The sequence below is a fragment of the Trichosurus vulpecula genome, chromosome 2 (assembly GCF_011100635.1).
Source record: "Trichosurus vulpecula isolate mTriVul1 chromosome 2, mTriVul1.pri, whole genome shotgun sequence".
NCBI classification, from domain to species: Eukaryota; Metazoa; Chordata; class Mammalia; order Diprotodontia; family Phalangeridae; genus Trichosurus; species Trichosurus vulpecula.
In genome coordinates, this window is record NC_050574.1 from 118015062 (window position 1) to 118030866 (window position 15805).

Here is a 15805-nt window from a genome sequence, read left to right on the forward strand (position 1 = left end):
CCAATGCAACCAAGATTAGAAGGAAAGCAGAAAGCTGGGAAACAATCTTTACAGTAAGTGGCTCTGATAAAGGGCTCCCTCACTTCTCAATATATAGAGAACTAAGTCAAATTTATAAGAATACAAGCCATTCCCCAACTGATAAATGGTCAAAGGATATGAACAGGCAGTTTTCAGGTGAAGAAATCAAAGCTATCTATAGTCACATGAAAAAGTTTCCCTAAATCACTTTTGATTAGAAATGCAAATTAAAACAACTCTGAGATACCACCTCATACCTATCAGATTGGCTAACATGACAAAAAATGGGAAATGATAAATGTTGGAGAGGATGTGGGAAAATTGGGACACTGGTGCATTGTTGGTGGAGTTGTGAACTGATCCAGCCATTCTGGAGAGCAATTTGGAACTATGCCAAAAGGGAAACCAAACTGTGAATACCCTTTGATCCAGCAATATCCCTACCAGGTCTGTATCAAAGAGATCATAAAAAAGGACCTACATGTGCAAAAATACTGATAGCAGACCTTTTTGTGGTGGCAAAATATTGGAAACTGAGGGGATGCCCATCAATTTGGGAATGGCTGAACAAGCTGTGGTATATGAATGTAATGGAATGCTACTATACAATAAGAAATGAAGAGGCAGATTTCTGAAAATCTTGGAAAGACTTCTATAAACTGATGCAAAGTGAAATGAGCAGAACCAGGAAAACACTGTATATAGTTTCAGCAACATTATGTGATGATGAACTACAAAGAACTCAGCTCTTCTAGGCAACACAATGATCTAACACAAGAACAAAGGATTCACAAAAGAAAATGCCATCCATATCCAGATAAAGAACTATGGACTTCGAATGCAGATTGAAGCATTATTTTTTTCCCTTTATTCTTGTGGGTCTTTTTTTCCTGTTTCTTGTTTCATAACTGTGACTAATATGGAAATATTTATTACATGACATGTACATGTATAAATTATATCAAACTGCCTCCCATTTTGAAAAGAGAAGAGGGGAAGGAGGGGGGGAGAAAAATTTGAAACTCAAAATCTTGTAAAAATGAATTCTAAAAATTTTCTTGACGTGTAACTGAGGAAAAAATAAAATACTCCTAGAAAAAAATATAAACTTTGTTGTTTAGGTCTTAAAGCCCTTCACAATCTAGCCCCAGCCTATCTTTCTACTCTCATTGTAACATGGCTACCTCTCCTGTGCACCACTTAGCCAAACTGGTCTTACTTCTGTTCCTCTGTCCCAGATGTCACATCATCTCATGCCTTTGCAATAACCATACCCCATGCTTGGAATAACTCCTCACCTCCACTTTGTAAAATCTCTCTTCCTTCAAGATGCAGCTTAATCAATATTTTCTACACCAAACCTTTTCTGATTATTTCCAAATGCTACTAACTTCTCTCTCAAATTACCTTGTATTTAACTATCTTGTATATCCTATTATTTATTTTGTATATATTCATGTCCTTGTTGTAATTTAGAATATATACTCCCTGGGAGTTAGGATTGTTTTATTCATGTTATTTGCATCCACAAGCACCTAATACCTGTTGATTTACATATTACACTAACATTTATTAAGTACCTATTATATAGGAGACACAATGCTAAGTCTCGGGATAAAAAGACCAAAAAAATCCAGTCCCAGTCCTCAAGAAGTTTACATTGTTTTCTGGGAATAAAACATACACACAAGTAAATGAAAAGTACATACAAGATAATATGAGGCAATTTTAAGAAGTGAGCTTTAACAAATGGGGGACCAGAAAAGCTTCCCAGTAGGAAGTGGCAATCGAGCTGTATTCTGAAAGAAATAGGGATTCTTGGTGGCAAAGAATTACAAATTGAGGGGATGCCCATCAATTGGGGAATGGCTGAACACGTTGTAGTATATGAATGTAATGGAATACTACTGTGCTGTAAGAAATGAGCAGGCTGACTTCAGAAAAACCTGGAAAGACTTATATGAACTGATGCTGAGTGAGGGGAGCAGAACCAGGAGAACACTGTACACAGTTGCAGTCACATTTTGTGATAACTAACTTTGATAGACTTGGCTCTTCTCATCAATGCAAGGTTCTAAGGACTCCTAAAGACTCATGATGGAAAATGCTGGCCACATCCAGAGAATTATGGAGTCTGAATGCAGATTGAAGCAGACTATTTGCTCTTTTTTATTTTGTTTCTTCTTTCTTGTAGTTCATTACTTTGAATAATTCTTCTTTGCAACATGACTAATGTGAAAACGTTTAATGTGAATGTATACATAGAGCCTATATCGAATTGCATGCCATCTTGGGGATGGGGGAGGAGAGGGAGGGGGAGAAAATTTGGAACTCAAAAGCTTGTTGAACGGAACGTTGTAAACTAGAAATAAATTAATTAATTAAAAAAAAGATCTGGTACTGCTAAACCTCTTCCCTTTACATTTTAAAAAAATTAATTCCTTTGATATTCTTGACTTTTTGCTTTTCCAAATAAATTTCATTTTTGTAAATGGCAAAATGCCACATTAAAAAAAAAAGAAATAGGGATTCTAAAAAGCTGAACAGAGGGTATCCTAGACATGGTGTCGGGGGGGAGGGGGACAGGACGTTTAAAGTGGGCCCGCTAGGCAGCTAGCTGGCATAGGGGATAGAGCCCTTGACTTGGAGTCAGTAAGACCTCAGTTTAAATTCTGCCACAGACACTTAGCAGCTGTTTCTCTTAACCTCTTCAGCCTAAAGCTATGATCCTATGACTAACTATGCAAAGGTACAGAGATAAGAGATGGAATGTCATGCTCTGAGATTATCTAGCATGCCAGTGTAACTAGAAGAGAAAGGAGGGGCAGGGAGGGGAACAATATGAAATAAGACTGGAAGGGTAGTGGCAGGGAGTATATTTTAAAGGGCTTTAAATGTAAAATGAAGGAGTTTGTATTTTATCATATAGGCCAAAGGGAAGCAGTGGAGACTTCTAAGTGGCTAACCTGGTGAGAGCCATGCTTTTGGTTTCTATCTCTTGCTGGGGGTTTCGTTGGTATTACTGTACAGAAATGCTGATGATTTATACAGATTTATTGTATAGACTACAACTCTGCTAAAGTTGTTAATTGTTTCAATTGTTTTTAGTTGGTTTCTCTAGGCTTCTCTAAGTACACTATCACGCCATCTGCAAAGAGTGATAGTTTTGTTTCCTCACTGCCCATTTTTATTCCTTCAATTTTTTTTCTTGTCTTATTGCTATACCTAGCATTTCTAGTACAATACTGAATAATAGTGATAATGAGCATTCTTGCTTCACCCCTGATCTTATTAGGAAGACTTCAATTTTATCTCCATTACATATAACACTTGCTCTTGGTTTTAGATGGATACTAGAGCCATGCTTTTTGAATATCAATTTGGTAGCTAAGTAGAGGAGGGATTGCAAAAAGGGAAAGATTGGGAGCTAGAGATCAATTAAGAAGCTTTTGCAATTATGCAGGAGAGACAAATGTAGAGATATAGTGCAGGTAAAATATACAATATAAATGCTATTCATCTCTACTCTTAGTACCTTTGCATTGGCTGGTCCAGTACCTTATGTCTAGAATGCACTTTTCCCTTACCTCTGCCTCCACCTTCTATTCCTTTTAAGATGCAGGTGAGACAATGTCTTCTGCATATAGCCCTTACATACACCCCAAATGGTAGTCTCTATCATAGTATTTTGTATTTAATTACACGTATACATATAAATCTATATGTATGCCTATGCTATACATTTTTTATGTATTTATCTCCCTCATTAAAATGCAAGCTCATTACAAGCAAGAATTATTTTATTCTTTGTACTTGTATCTTCAGTACCTGACACATAGCTTCTAATAAAAAACTTTTGTTGATCACATGAGATGACGTGTAATGTGCTTTGCAAACCTTAAAGTGCTACAACAAATGATGGTTATTATTATTATTCAATACACAGTTTAGGTGTCATCTACCTAGAGATAAGAGGGAGAGAGACAGTCAGTAAACATTTATTTGGTGCCTACTATGTGCTAAGCCCTAGTGACAGAAAGAAAAGCAAAAAGTTGTTGCCCTCAAGGAGCTCACAATATGATGGGAAAGACAACAAGGGAATAAGTACAAACAAGCTACATACAGGATAAATAGGAAATAACTAACAGGGGGAAGGCACTAAGGGGGAGCTGTTAATGGGATTTTAAGCAGGACCTGAAGGAACCTGGAAGATCAGGAGGTAGAGATGAGGAAGCAGAGCATTCCAGGCATAGGTGACAGCCAGAGAAAATGCCTGGAGGTGATAGATGGGAGTGTCCTGTTAGTGGAACCGTTAGTGGATCTGTTTCACTGGATCAAAAAGTGTGTGGAAGGGTAGCAGGGAACTAGATGAGGAAGGGTTTTGGCAGACAGAGGATCCTGTATTTGCTCCTAGAGGCAATAAGGTGACAGTGGAGCTGATGGATCCTGGCTTATTTTGGTGGCTGAAGAGAGTGGATTGGAGGAGAGACTTTAGGAAGGCAGACCCAACAGGAGCCTATTCCAACAGTCCAGGCTTGAGGAGACGAGGTTCTGCACTGAGGAGGTGGGGTGGCCATATCGGAGGAAAGAAGGGGGCTACTGGATAGACATTGCAAAGATGAAATTGACAGGCCAGGGCAAGAGACTGTATTGTACCAGATGAGAAATAGTGAGGGATCTCAGAGAAGGACGATGTGGCCAGGCGACAATATGCAAGCAACTACGTATGAACAAGCTATATACAGAATAAATGGAAAATAATTCACAGAGGGAACGATTGGGAAAGCCTTCCTGTAGAAGGTGATATTTTCGCTGGGCCTTCAGGGAAGCTAGACAGACCAGAGATGAGAGACAAAGTGGGGAGGGGGAGTCAGAGAGATACTCAGGGACAACTCACATTGATGGGGCGCCCACCAAGCTCGGGGCACTGTGCTAAGCTCTGGGAGGAACCAGAGACAAAAGCACGAATAGAGGCTTCTCGGTACACCCCCACGTAGAAGCGGAGAGGAGAATGGATGGAGGAGGGTCCCCAGGGTAGAAGAGCCGGGGGCGAGGCTAAGGACGGCGGGTGCCCAAAGTGGCCTAAAGATCAAGAGAGTGAGGCCTGAGCTCCCGGTGTCCTGGGATAGCGGACAGTCGTCCCTTTACCACTGACCTATCATTCTCCGCTCTTTTTAACTTTTCAACGTCACTTAAGTTTTTCTTTCCCAGGGAAAATGAGCTGGGGGCGGGCCAGGTCGGGCAAGTCCCCTCCCTCATCCCTCTGGATTGGTTCATCCCGGGGAGGGGGCGTTGGGTGGGCGTCTCTATAACTACAACTCGCACTCCCAGGGCTGAGGGAGGGGGGCTTGTGATAACCCCGTGGGGGAGCGACCTTCCGGGACAAGAGGGGAGTGACATCCCCTTGGGGAGGGGCGGCCCCGTACGAGAGTGGGGAAGGCCCCCGTGTGAGGCAGGGTGGGGTGACCCCTCCTGGGGGGCAGCCCTACGTAGGGGTAGTGACATCTCGTGAGGGGGGCAACTCCGCGTCGTAAAGTGAGACAGCCCAGTACACAAACCATAGGCCCCTTCTAAGGAGGGGGCGTGAGGGCCGAGGTCTCCCAGCAAAATAGTGGGCTCCCGGTCCCCATCAGGGGTCAGCTCTTCCTTTCCTCCCCTCCTGCCCTCCTGGGGACCTAAGATCGCGGCGACCCCCTAGACTCACCCAGAGCTTCTGCGTCAGCCCGGCCCCGAGCCTCAGGTCAAAAGTCCGGCTCCGTGTTTTTTCCCTCGCTCCGGGGCTCTCGGTCGCAGAAAGCTCACTTCAGCCCAGCCCTCGCGCTCGCGCTCGTTCCCGCCCAGCACGGTCCACTCCACCATTCATCGCCCGCCGCTAACCTCCGGACCGCGAGGCCCCGCCTGCGGCTGCGCTCATTGGCCTCGAGATCTCTTTTCCCCTCCCTGCCCTCTCCGAAGCCCCGCCTCCATCCGCTGGGCCCCCGGCCCCGCCTCCGCCGCGTTCACCTTGTTTTCATTCCCCCTGTCACATGAATCGGTGACTGGCGACGCGAGCTCCGAGCGGGAGGGGTAGATAGAAGGGGAGAGGGGAAGGGGGTGGGGCGAAGGGAAGAGGTGGCTCCTCTGCCCTCCAAGGGCCGGTTCTCGACTGCTCCCTGCGGCTGTGGTATTGTGGGATCGCGGCGACCTAGGCCCCCCTCCCCTCCGCGGCGGGGAGCCCGGCTCTCTAGCGCCCCCTGCCGTCCATCCCGCCTCGCCTCACCGCTGGCCTCCCCCCTCCACTCCTCCTCCTCCTCCATCCTCCAGTCCAAGATGGCGGCGGCGGCGGCGGCGACGGCTCCTCCGGGCTGCCCCGGCTCGTGCCCCAACTTCGCCGTGGTCTGCTCCTTCCTGGAGCGCTACGGGCCGCTGCTCGACCTGCCCGAGTTGCCCTTCCCAGAGCTGGAGCGGGTGCTGCAGGCGCCCACGCCCGACGCCGGCGACAGCGAGGGTAAGCGGGGCGGGCGAGCGGGCGGACGGGCGAAGCGACCCCGCGGCGGGAACAGGCCCAGGCTCCCTTTTCCACTCCTGGCCTTGAGGAAATAAATGCCCGCTTGGCCCAGCCCCGGGCCGCTCCCTCCCCTTCTGGGCCCCGGGAGAAGAGGGGAGAGGGGGCGGGGCGAGAACCCCCCCCCCGCGCGTGGGTGGGGGGCGGGCAGCAATCAGGGCGGGGGAGCTGTAGTAATTGGGGCGGGGGGGCCAGGTATTGTGTGCTGTTCTCCAGGCCGGTCCTTCCACCCCCGCTCCCGCCCGGGCTGGGGAGGGGAGCGCAGGTTCCGGCCCTCCCTGGGCTTTCTCCGCCCCCTCTCCCTGCACCCCGGGGAGGCTGGGACCAGCCCTCTTCGGGACGCCCCCTCCCCATCCCCCCACTCCTGTGCACGCTGCTGAGTCCAGGAATTGGGGGACGTGGAGCTCCGGGAGTCCCCCTCCCCATGTGCGCGCTCCCCCTGGAAAGTGTTAGCCTCCCCCTCCTCCATTCCCTGCTTCCCCCTTCCTCCCCCGCCCCCCGCTTTATTCTTCCAAGGCTCTTTGCTCCGAGTGGGGACGCCCTTGAAGACCCTTCCTTCAGAACCCCCCTCCCCGCCCTTCTCCTAAGAGAATGGTGCCTAGGTTCTTGCTCCATCCGGCTCCCCCCAGAGTCCCCCTCCCGGGAGGCGAGAGGGTGCTTTCCCTTCCCCCTCCCCCTATGCATTGGTGTATTTCTCCACTTTCCCAGTTCTTCCCTCCTTTTTCACCTCTGGCTGCAGGGATAGAGGGAAGAGAAAGGAGTCGCTGTCCTCTTTCCCTCGTGTTTGCGGGGTGTGAGTGCGTGTGTGTATGTGTGTGTGTGCAGGGGGAACGGTGGTGGGAGGAGGGGCTCGGAGAAAAGAGGTGGGGTGGGGGGGGACAGCAGAAGAAGGTGCTTGTTGCTCATGTTTCTCTCTGGGGCTGCTGGTCTATTATTGGTGTTCGCCAAGTGGTGCTCCTTCCACATAAGGCCACCGCGCGAGTGCACGGCGCATGCTCGGCCCGGCCCCATTGAAACTTCCTGCTGCTGCTGCTTTTGCTGGAGCATCACCCCGTGCGCCTGCTGCTCTAACCCTTAAGCTTCTGGCCAGTCTGTACCTCACGTTGCTACGGCACATTTCTTCTCCTCAAAGCTGCCTTTTTGTTTTTGTTGATTGACACTTTATCAAGGAATTTTCTTGGGTTTCAGAGCACACAATTTTCGAATGATTTGTCTTAAATTAGGTAACCGTAGGACTAAAGAAAACCAGACATATGGAAGTCTAACTTAAAAAAATAAATCAGGGTAATGATTGCTAATATTACTCAAGTATTCGCTAGAGGAGCCCTTTAAATAGCAAGCTCAAACTGCATTTAAAAATTCGATTGGTGGATGTAATTATAAAAAGTTTGGGGGAGAGTACATCCTTTTTGTGCTTTTAGCAAAAATATACTATGTGCAAAAAAACTGGCTCAGGTTGGAGGACTGTGCTATATGCTGCGTTGTTTTTAGGATGTGTAGAGAAATATTGGTGTAAGTGTTCCTCTTTGGGTTTGAAATTTGGGGTGCATATTACTTTTGGAATTAATTTAGCCCAAGTTCAAAGGCAAACACAGCTTCTAGGGAATTTGTTTTCCTCTACACTCCCTCCTCCTGCAGTTTAGTCTGAGCTGTTCTTTCTTTCACAGGTGACCAGTTTATATTAATGCCAAAGAAAAGATAATAATGTTGAGGGTTAACTTAGTGTATAACGTTATCCTACAGTATTAAAGGCAGCCCCACTTAATGGATAGAGGGGCTAGCTTCAGAGTCCCAAAGATACAAAACCACCTTCTGACACATAATGATTGTGTGAACCTGGGCAAGCCTTTTAACCTTTTAGTGCCCTAGTTAGAGTTAATTACCTCTCATCATTGGTGTAAGAGTTTCCACAAGCGTTCCCTTGTTACCCCCCAGAGATAAAATCTGTAACTTTAGGTGGTAGGCCAACTCCTAAGTAGAAGATGGAAAATCTAGGGATTGAGAACCGGCTGGTTTTTTCTACACCATTAAGGTGATCTGGAGCCTTTACAGGTTTGTTTTTTTTTAATTGTTACAAGAGATAATGGTTTCTACAATGGAATGCCTGATAAGAATAGCTGCTACCTCATAGGACTGTTTGAGGAAATCACTGCATATCTTAAAGAATTTCATAAATTAGTTTATTGTTTGTAATGTTATAAGACGCTTGGCCAGTGAACAGAGCTTATGGTTATAGTGGTTATATTTTTACGTACAGGGTGAATACATTGTTTTGATCATAGGCACAATGTTAAGCTGTTTTAAACTTGGATAAAAGATTTGTGTTGGGGCATAATATTCACTGCTGATCAATAGGCCCAAGAGTAATATGAAGACATTTTAAGCAGTTGTTATGGAAAATTTTGTGAATTTGGTTTAAAAACTCTTTGACTTTTCCTGACATGATTATATTTGTCTTTTGATGCCCGTTTAATACATTCTTTGAGTTACCAGTGCATCATTAGAGGTGACATCCTTTGAATGGGACCATAGTTTTATATGAATAGTAAGTTTAAGCATTCTGTGATAAGTCCTTCCATTTACAGTGTTGGACTTTGGAATGATGTCCTCAGCTTAGATGCTCTGTTTTCATAGAAACTATACCAAAGTCTATTAAATCTTTTTTTTAGGATCTTAGAACTAGAAGGGACTTTAGGTATCATGTTTTTTTATAATAGTATTGTAACTTTATTTCGAATGTCAGAGCAAAAAGGAAATAATAACAAATCATATAATAATAACAAAAATGTGTATCTATGGAAGCTGTTGAAGATATTCAATATCAAAAAGTACTTGATATTTTTTATTTTTTTGATATTTTTTAAAAGCTGCTGCTTTTGAACAGCTAGTTTGTTCATATATGGTTTGTTTATATATATAGTTTGAACATACGTAGTGCTTTCAGGTTTGGAAAGCACTTTTCTCCACAACTGTCCTCTGAGATGGGTAGTAAAAGTATTATTATTATTTTTCTACAGATGAGGAGCCTTTGCTTAGAGAGAAATGAAGGGTCACAAAGTTAGTAAGTGGTTGAAGTGGCATTAAAACTCAGGTTTTTTTTTCTGACTCTTGGTTTGGCCCTCTTTCACTAGGCTGTGCTGCCTTAGCTAGTTATTGTGTAGTTGCTTCTTTTTAAAACATTAAACTTCGTCTATTTTTTTTAGCCTATTAAATTTTGTACTGCCGCTGTAACATACTAGGATTCCTATAACATACCTTTAAAGTTGGCTTTTAATACATGTTCAGAACTCATTTCTTCATTGAAATTGGACCATCAGTATTTCGCTTTAATGACTTGATTGCAGGAGGTAAACATGTTAATTTCCTTTCGTACTTAATGGGAGTTGATTGTTACATGACATCTCTCTTACTGGTTATTGTTGTGTGATGATACTTCTTAGATGCTTTTTTTTTTTTTTTGAACCTAAAGGAAAAGTACCTCTTAACATCATTGGAGCTGTTCGTTGCCATAAATGAATGAAATTTGTCTTCAGATGCTTATGATGGCTTCTGGTTTTCTATTGTGACATACCACCCTTGGTATGCTGAAGTGAGAGCATATTTCAGTTGACAGCTAGTGAATATATTCTTTGGCCTTTGAAGAAAGAAGTGGAAGTTAGGGATAGAGGGGAGGGAAAGGGAAAGGATCTTTACACTGGCATGTTGTTCTACTGCAGAGGGTGGAATGGAAGGGAATTAAGATTCTCCATTAAAATATTCCTATTAATGAAACAGGCATTTTCCTTATCCTTAATTTAAATTATGTATTTCAAAAACTTGACCAGGACCTGTTAATGAGAAAGCTCCCTGCTTCATTATAATAAATAACTCCTGTAACTCATTTTCTGACTGGCAGCATCTTGCTGAATGGAGCACTAGGCCATGTAGTTGGAAAATACATCTTGCAAAGTGATAGTTGCTGATCAACTTCTCAGTGATGTAATTCATTAAAAGTGTGTGAAAATATTGTGTTTTAATAGGTGCTGTATTGTCTTTATTAAAGAGGCCTATTGTAAACTATATTTGTACATTTGAAGTAGAAAATTGAGACAGTGGTCTTGAGTAATTTAGGCTCAAAATGTATTTTTACTTTTTAATGATTTACATACTGTAGGCAAAGCATCAGTTTGATTTATCAAGAAAATGGACACATTTATCTATTTTATGAGGTAGACAAAGTCTTAGTATATGCAGCTTTTAAAATGGCATGTGTTATTCTAAATCACTTTTGGTTTTCTGTTTGTACAGTAGGTCAGATGCTTTTGCTGTGAATTCCATCGGACTGTCCAATGTCTTTTTTTGTTCTAAACTGGAATTTCATCTGTGCAGGGAATTCCTGGTGTGGAAATTTCTTCCACTTAAGTAAGGCAACTCATCTATATTTTACTATCTTAGTTACTGGGGCACTCACTAACAATCAGCAAAGTGACCTGTCTGTGGTCTTGGGGTTAGTACTTATTAGGGGTGGGACTCTAAACCAAGGTTTTTGGGATTCTGAGGCTTGTCTGTGCCCTACTGCTTATAGCTTTCTATCAGATATAAACAGATGTGATGTACACTTCTTCTTATACTTTATTTTATTTTTAGCTGATACAAATGGTAAAAGGGTTTGACCCGCAGTCATTATAGCATTGTATTTATCATGTTTGTAAACATAGTTTATTTTACAGTTTGCTTCTAGTCTCTTAGTTTCTTCAACTATGGTTCGTTGCCTCTTGCCTTCAGAATGCTCTAGACAAACAGTTATGTGGTACGCACCTTCTAGTACAGTACCAGAAAGGCCAGAACGTGCTGATTCCTCTGCTTAGAAGTGACCAATTTCCACCATTTTTGAAATGTGAAAGAGTTGATTTTTTAGTGTCAAGTTCTGATCCACCTACTAGGTTAGGGTAGGATGACTGCCAAGTGTCCCTTTTCAGTGGGGGATCAGTTTACTCACCTATCACCTCCATGCTGGGTACCATCTGGATACTGACAAGTGTACTAACTTTTTTCCCCCAATTGAATATGAATGTGAAACTCAAACTTAGGTTTAGTCATGGTATTATTTTCAAATGTGACAAGTATTTGATGCATAATTATTTAATACTAAAAAAAGCTATCTAACTGCTTCCTTTATAGAAGACTTTTTCTTATTTTGTCCTGAATTTTAGAATATGTGCATACCTATAGTTTGACTGTAACGTTAACATTACAGCATCCACCTCAGGGATTATCCAGGACAAGATTTTGGTGCAGGATTCTTACCTTTGCCAGAACTAGACCACCTTTCACTGCTGTCAGGGCTTAGAATACAAACAAATTTAACTAAGGTCAGTACATTCCAAAATACAAAATTTGAATCATGCCACATTAACCCACTTGAATTTATAAAGAAAAATAATTTTATAAGGTGGATTTAGGGGGGCAGTATTTCAATGCAACATCTTCTACTATTTATAAAATGATCTGCTTTTTTCTTTTTGAATTGATGTTTTACATTTTAATCCTTACAACATTATGAACTTTCATTAAGTTTTAAGTAAGTTGCTTTCAATTATAAGTTCATGTTAACATCTAACATCTGAGAATAACTTTTAGGATAACATTTTTTTGTATCCCAAGCAGATTTTTTTCTGTTCCACTTCAGCAAACAGCAGTAATGTAATATGTTTTCATCTTCGGGTTAGAAATAAAAACCTAGGATATAGATATCTAGTATTTTAATGTTTAGGAAGTTAAATATCAAATGTTCGTCTCTGTTGTATTTGCAAATAGATTTAGAGCCAGTATAAATGCTAATTAAGTACTTAGAGAATACTAAAGTACTAAATAAGTAATTAGAGAAAATATTAGTAGAGTGATAGCTTGCACAAGAGATCTAATTTTACATACGACTATGTAAAATACTTGCTACTTTGCCAGGTTCCCTGTTCTGTGAATGAGACATGGTCTTGCTAGTGAAGATGACATGATTAATAGCATGTTTCAGGTATTAATTGGTAATCAGTCTTAGACTTTTGTTTTGGGTTTTATTATAATTGAAAATAATTAAAATAAAGTGAACATACAAATAACCAGCTTTTATGATTTTTAAAATTTCATTTTATGTTATTATACATTGCCTGTTGCCTTCAGAATGCTCAGCCTTCGATTAAATTGAGCATCCAGCTGCAACCAGTGGTACTTTTCACCAGTGAATCCCAAAGCTTTATTGACATCTGAGTACTTAAGGGTGACCATAGTTAGAAATTCTTCTGCCTTGTTGTTATTGTTCATGCCTTGTGAGCAATTGCTTTGTCACTGTGTGAACGTAATTCTATTTTCTATGGCTGTACATGTCAACATTTATTAAATGTTTTTTGTTAAAAAGGCACTTGGAAGTGGGGGTCAGGGCATAAACATTTGTTAAGTACCTACTGTGCACCAGGCACTGTGCTAAGCCCTCTACAACTGTTTTATTTCATTTGATCTTTCTAGGGGTGGAAAGATTAAAAAAGTTCCTTTCCTTAACATTTTAGTTTCTGGGGATCTGGGACTGAGTGACAGCATGTAAGAGGGTAAAAAAAGTACAATGTAATTTGTGGAGGGAGAGAGCATTTACAAACTAAGAGATATCAGAAAATATTTTGAGTAGGAGATGAATGAAGCTGTTTACAAGGCTAAAGATTTTAAGAGATAGAAATGAGGGAGTGCTTACCAGCTATGAATGATAGATAGCCTATAGGAAGCCAGACCTAAGAGAAGAAATATTGAGTTCTGGGTATAGCAAGTAGCTTGTTTGATTAGAATATAGAATGTGGCAAGTGGGGGCATCTTGAATTATGAAGAGCTTTCAGTACTAAGCCCTGAAGTGCTATTTGATCTTAAAGGCAATAGAGAGCCACTGAAGAGTTTTTTTTGTTTTTTTAGCAGGGAATGAAGTGGCTCCCTGTACCAAACTATTGGAAGATTATTTTGGTAGCTGTGGGGAGGATCAATGGGAGAGGGGACGTCTGTTAATTCTTTTTTCACAACCGTCCCCTTTTCTCCACTTCTATAGCTGGTACTTAGTTCAAGTCTTTATCGGTTCTCTCTTGGACAATTGCAATAGGCTCCTAATTGATCTAGCTTGTATCTAGCTTCTTTTTTTCCTTTCCATCCTCGATGCAATTACCATAATGATCTTTCTGAAGCACTGGGCTGACCTGACAGCTCCAGTGACTTTCTCTTACCTCTAGGATGAAATATAAACTCCTATCTGGCGTTTAAAGGCCTTTACAACCTGTTTCAGCATACTTGTGTGGGCTCGTTAGACCTTATACTGTTATACCACATTTAGTACATTCAGAATGGCCTTCTTGCTGTTCTTAACACAGAACATTCTATCTCCTGTTTTCAGTTTGAACAAGCTCACTCCAATGTGTGGAATGTACTCTCTCATGTCTGCCTTGTAGAATCTACTCAGCTGCAATGTCACCATCTACATGAAGCCTTTACTGACCTCCATGACCCCCAGTGCTACCCTTCCCAAACTGATATTTATTTTTATGTATTTATATGTGTACATGTTGCCTCCCTCTATAGAATGTAAACTTCTTGAGGTCAGGGGCTATTTTGTTTTGTTCTCTGTATCCCTAACATTTAGTAGAGTTATTGGTACATAGCAGGTTCTCGTTGATTGTTTTGATTGACTGATTGAAAGTAGGGAGATGAATTAGGAAGCTATTGTGGTAATCCAGGTGAGAGGTATTGATATCCTGAACTGGGATGTCTGATGTCCACATGAATAGAGGGAAGGGAAAAGGGGTGAGCTGTATTTTGGAAGCATAATTGACAAGACTTGGCATTTGGTTGGATATAGGAGGTATTGGAGAGAGAAGAGTCAAGGATGATGCCAAGAGTTGTAAACCTGAGTGGATAAAAGGATAGTGAAGCCCTTTACATTAGGTAGCAAGTTTAAAAGGAGGGGTGCGTATGTTACCTCATTATATGAGGTAATGAGTTCTGCTTTGGACATGTTGAGTTTGAAGTGACATCTGCCATAGGATCATAGGTTAGAGATGGAAGGGATATGGAAACTGAGGCCTATAGAGGTTGTGAATAATCCAAGACCATATAGATAGTGACAGAGTGAGGATTTGAACTCCAAATTCTTCACTCTTTACACTGCTCTTTGGTCAAGATGCCCAGCTGGCAGGACCCTGGATTGGAGCTCAGAAGAAGGATTAGGGCGGATATGACAAATGTGGGAGGCCTCTTTGTGGGAGCTGATGAGAGTTTAAGGACAGCCTTGGAGGCCCTGAGATGCGCAGTGATTCAAGAAAGGGAATAGAATTGGCCCATGAAAATGGGAATGAAGGGTGACTGAGGAGGAGAAAAAATTGAGATGTAGGGGGAAAGTGAAACAGAGGGGACAGAATGGGAAGGTGTTGGTGTCTGGCTGGAATATGGAATTGGTGAAAAAGAAAGATTTGAGATTGTGAAAAAGAGTGCAGATATGATAGGAAGATGAGGATATAGACGTTGACATGTATGGAAGGAGAATGTTGACATGAATATTCAAAGTGCCCAAGTGGGATTAAGTTTTAAAAGAAGAAAAGCAGAGGCTGGTGCTTTGGAAGTTTATAAATAAGTATCAGAGAAATACATTATGAAATTCATTTCTTGACTCAGTCAAAATTGTGTGGTATAGTAATAGTCCTGCTCATCTATCCTCCCTGTCTTCCTGCCATTTGCTCTGTGGCTGCTTCTAGATCTTTTGAGGTCAGATAGAAAAGATTCCTACTGGCCACATAGTGACTTAGAAAAGCACAAATTAACATTATCTATGTTATATTATATTATATTTTCAATAGTTTGTTAAAAATTTCCCAATAATATTTCAATCTGGTTTTGGCCACTCATTGAGTTGAACTCCTCCACCCTGGACCACTTGACTCCAGAGGCTGTGTCCTGGGGCACTTGACAGTTTAGATCTTCTGCTTTGTGTCTAAGCTGTGCTGATGGGTGAGTGAATAAGCACCAATTTACTTGGCCCACTCTATCTAACTAACCAGATCATGTCTCACATTCCCATTTGACTTTCTTCACTGGCTCTCTTCTTGCCATGTGACCTACACAAACATACTATTCCTGTTCCATGCTTTTAGAAAGGGTTTGTCAATCAGTTTTGTGTGGCTCTGCTAGCCTAGCCTTTTCCAGATAAGGACCCACCTCTCCCCTAAACATATAGTGTCACCT

At 42.2% G+C, this 15805-nt stretch overlaps 2 protein-coding genes across 2 annotated transcripts in view; one reads left to right on the forward strand and one right to left on the reverse strand.

Moving 5' to 3' along the window:
• Positions 1–5833, reverse strand: part of AAMDC (adipogenesis associated Mth938 domain containing) — a 55072-nt gene extending 49239 nt beyond the window's left edge. Inside the window, exon 1 of the mRNA XM_036745448.1 lies at positions 5726–5833. The gene's annotated coding sequence lies outside the window, so the exon portion shown is untranslated. The remainder of the gene's footprint in view (positions 1–5725) is intronic.
• A 258-nt stretch (positions 5834–6091) lies between these two features.
• RSF1 (remodeling and spacing factor 1) overlaps positions 6092–15805 on the forward strand; it is a 141176-nt gene continuing 131462 nt past the window's right edge. Inside the window, exon 1 of the mRNA XM_036747143.1 lies at positions 6092–6508. Within this exon, the coding sequence (XP_036603038.1) occupies positions 6331–6508 (178 nt within the window). The 5' untranslated portion in view covers positions 6092–6330. The remainder of the gene's footprint in view (positions 6509–15805) is intronic.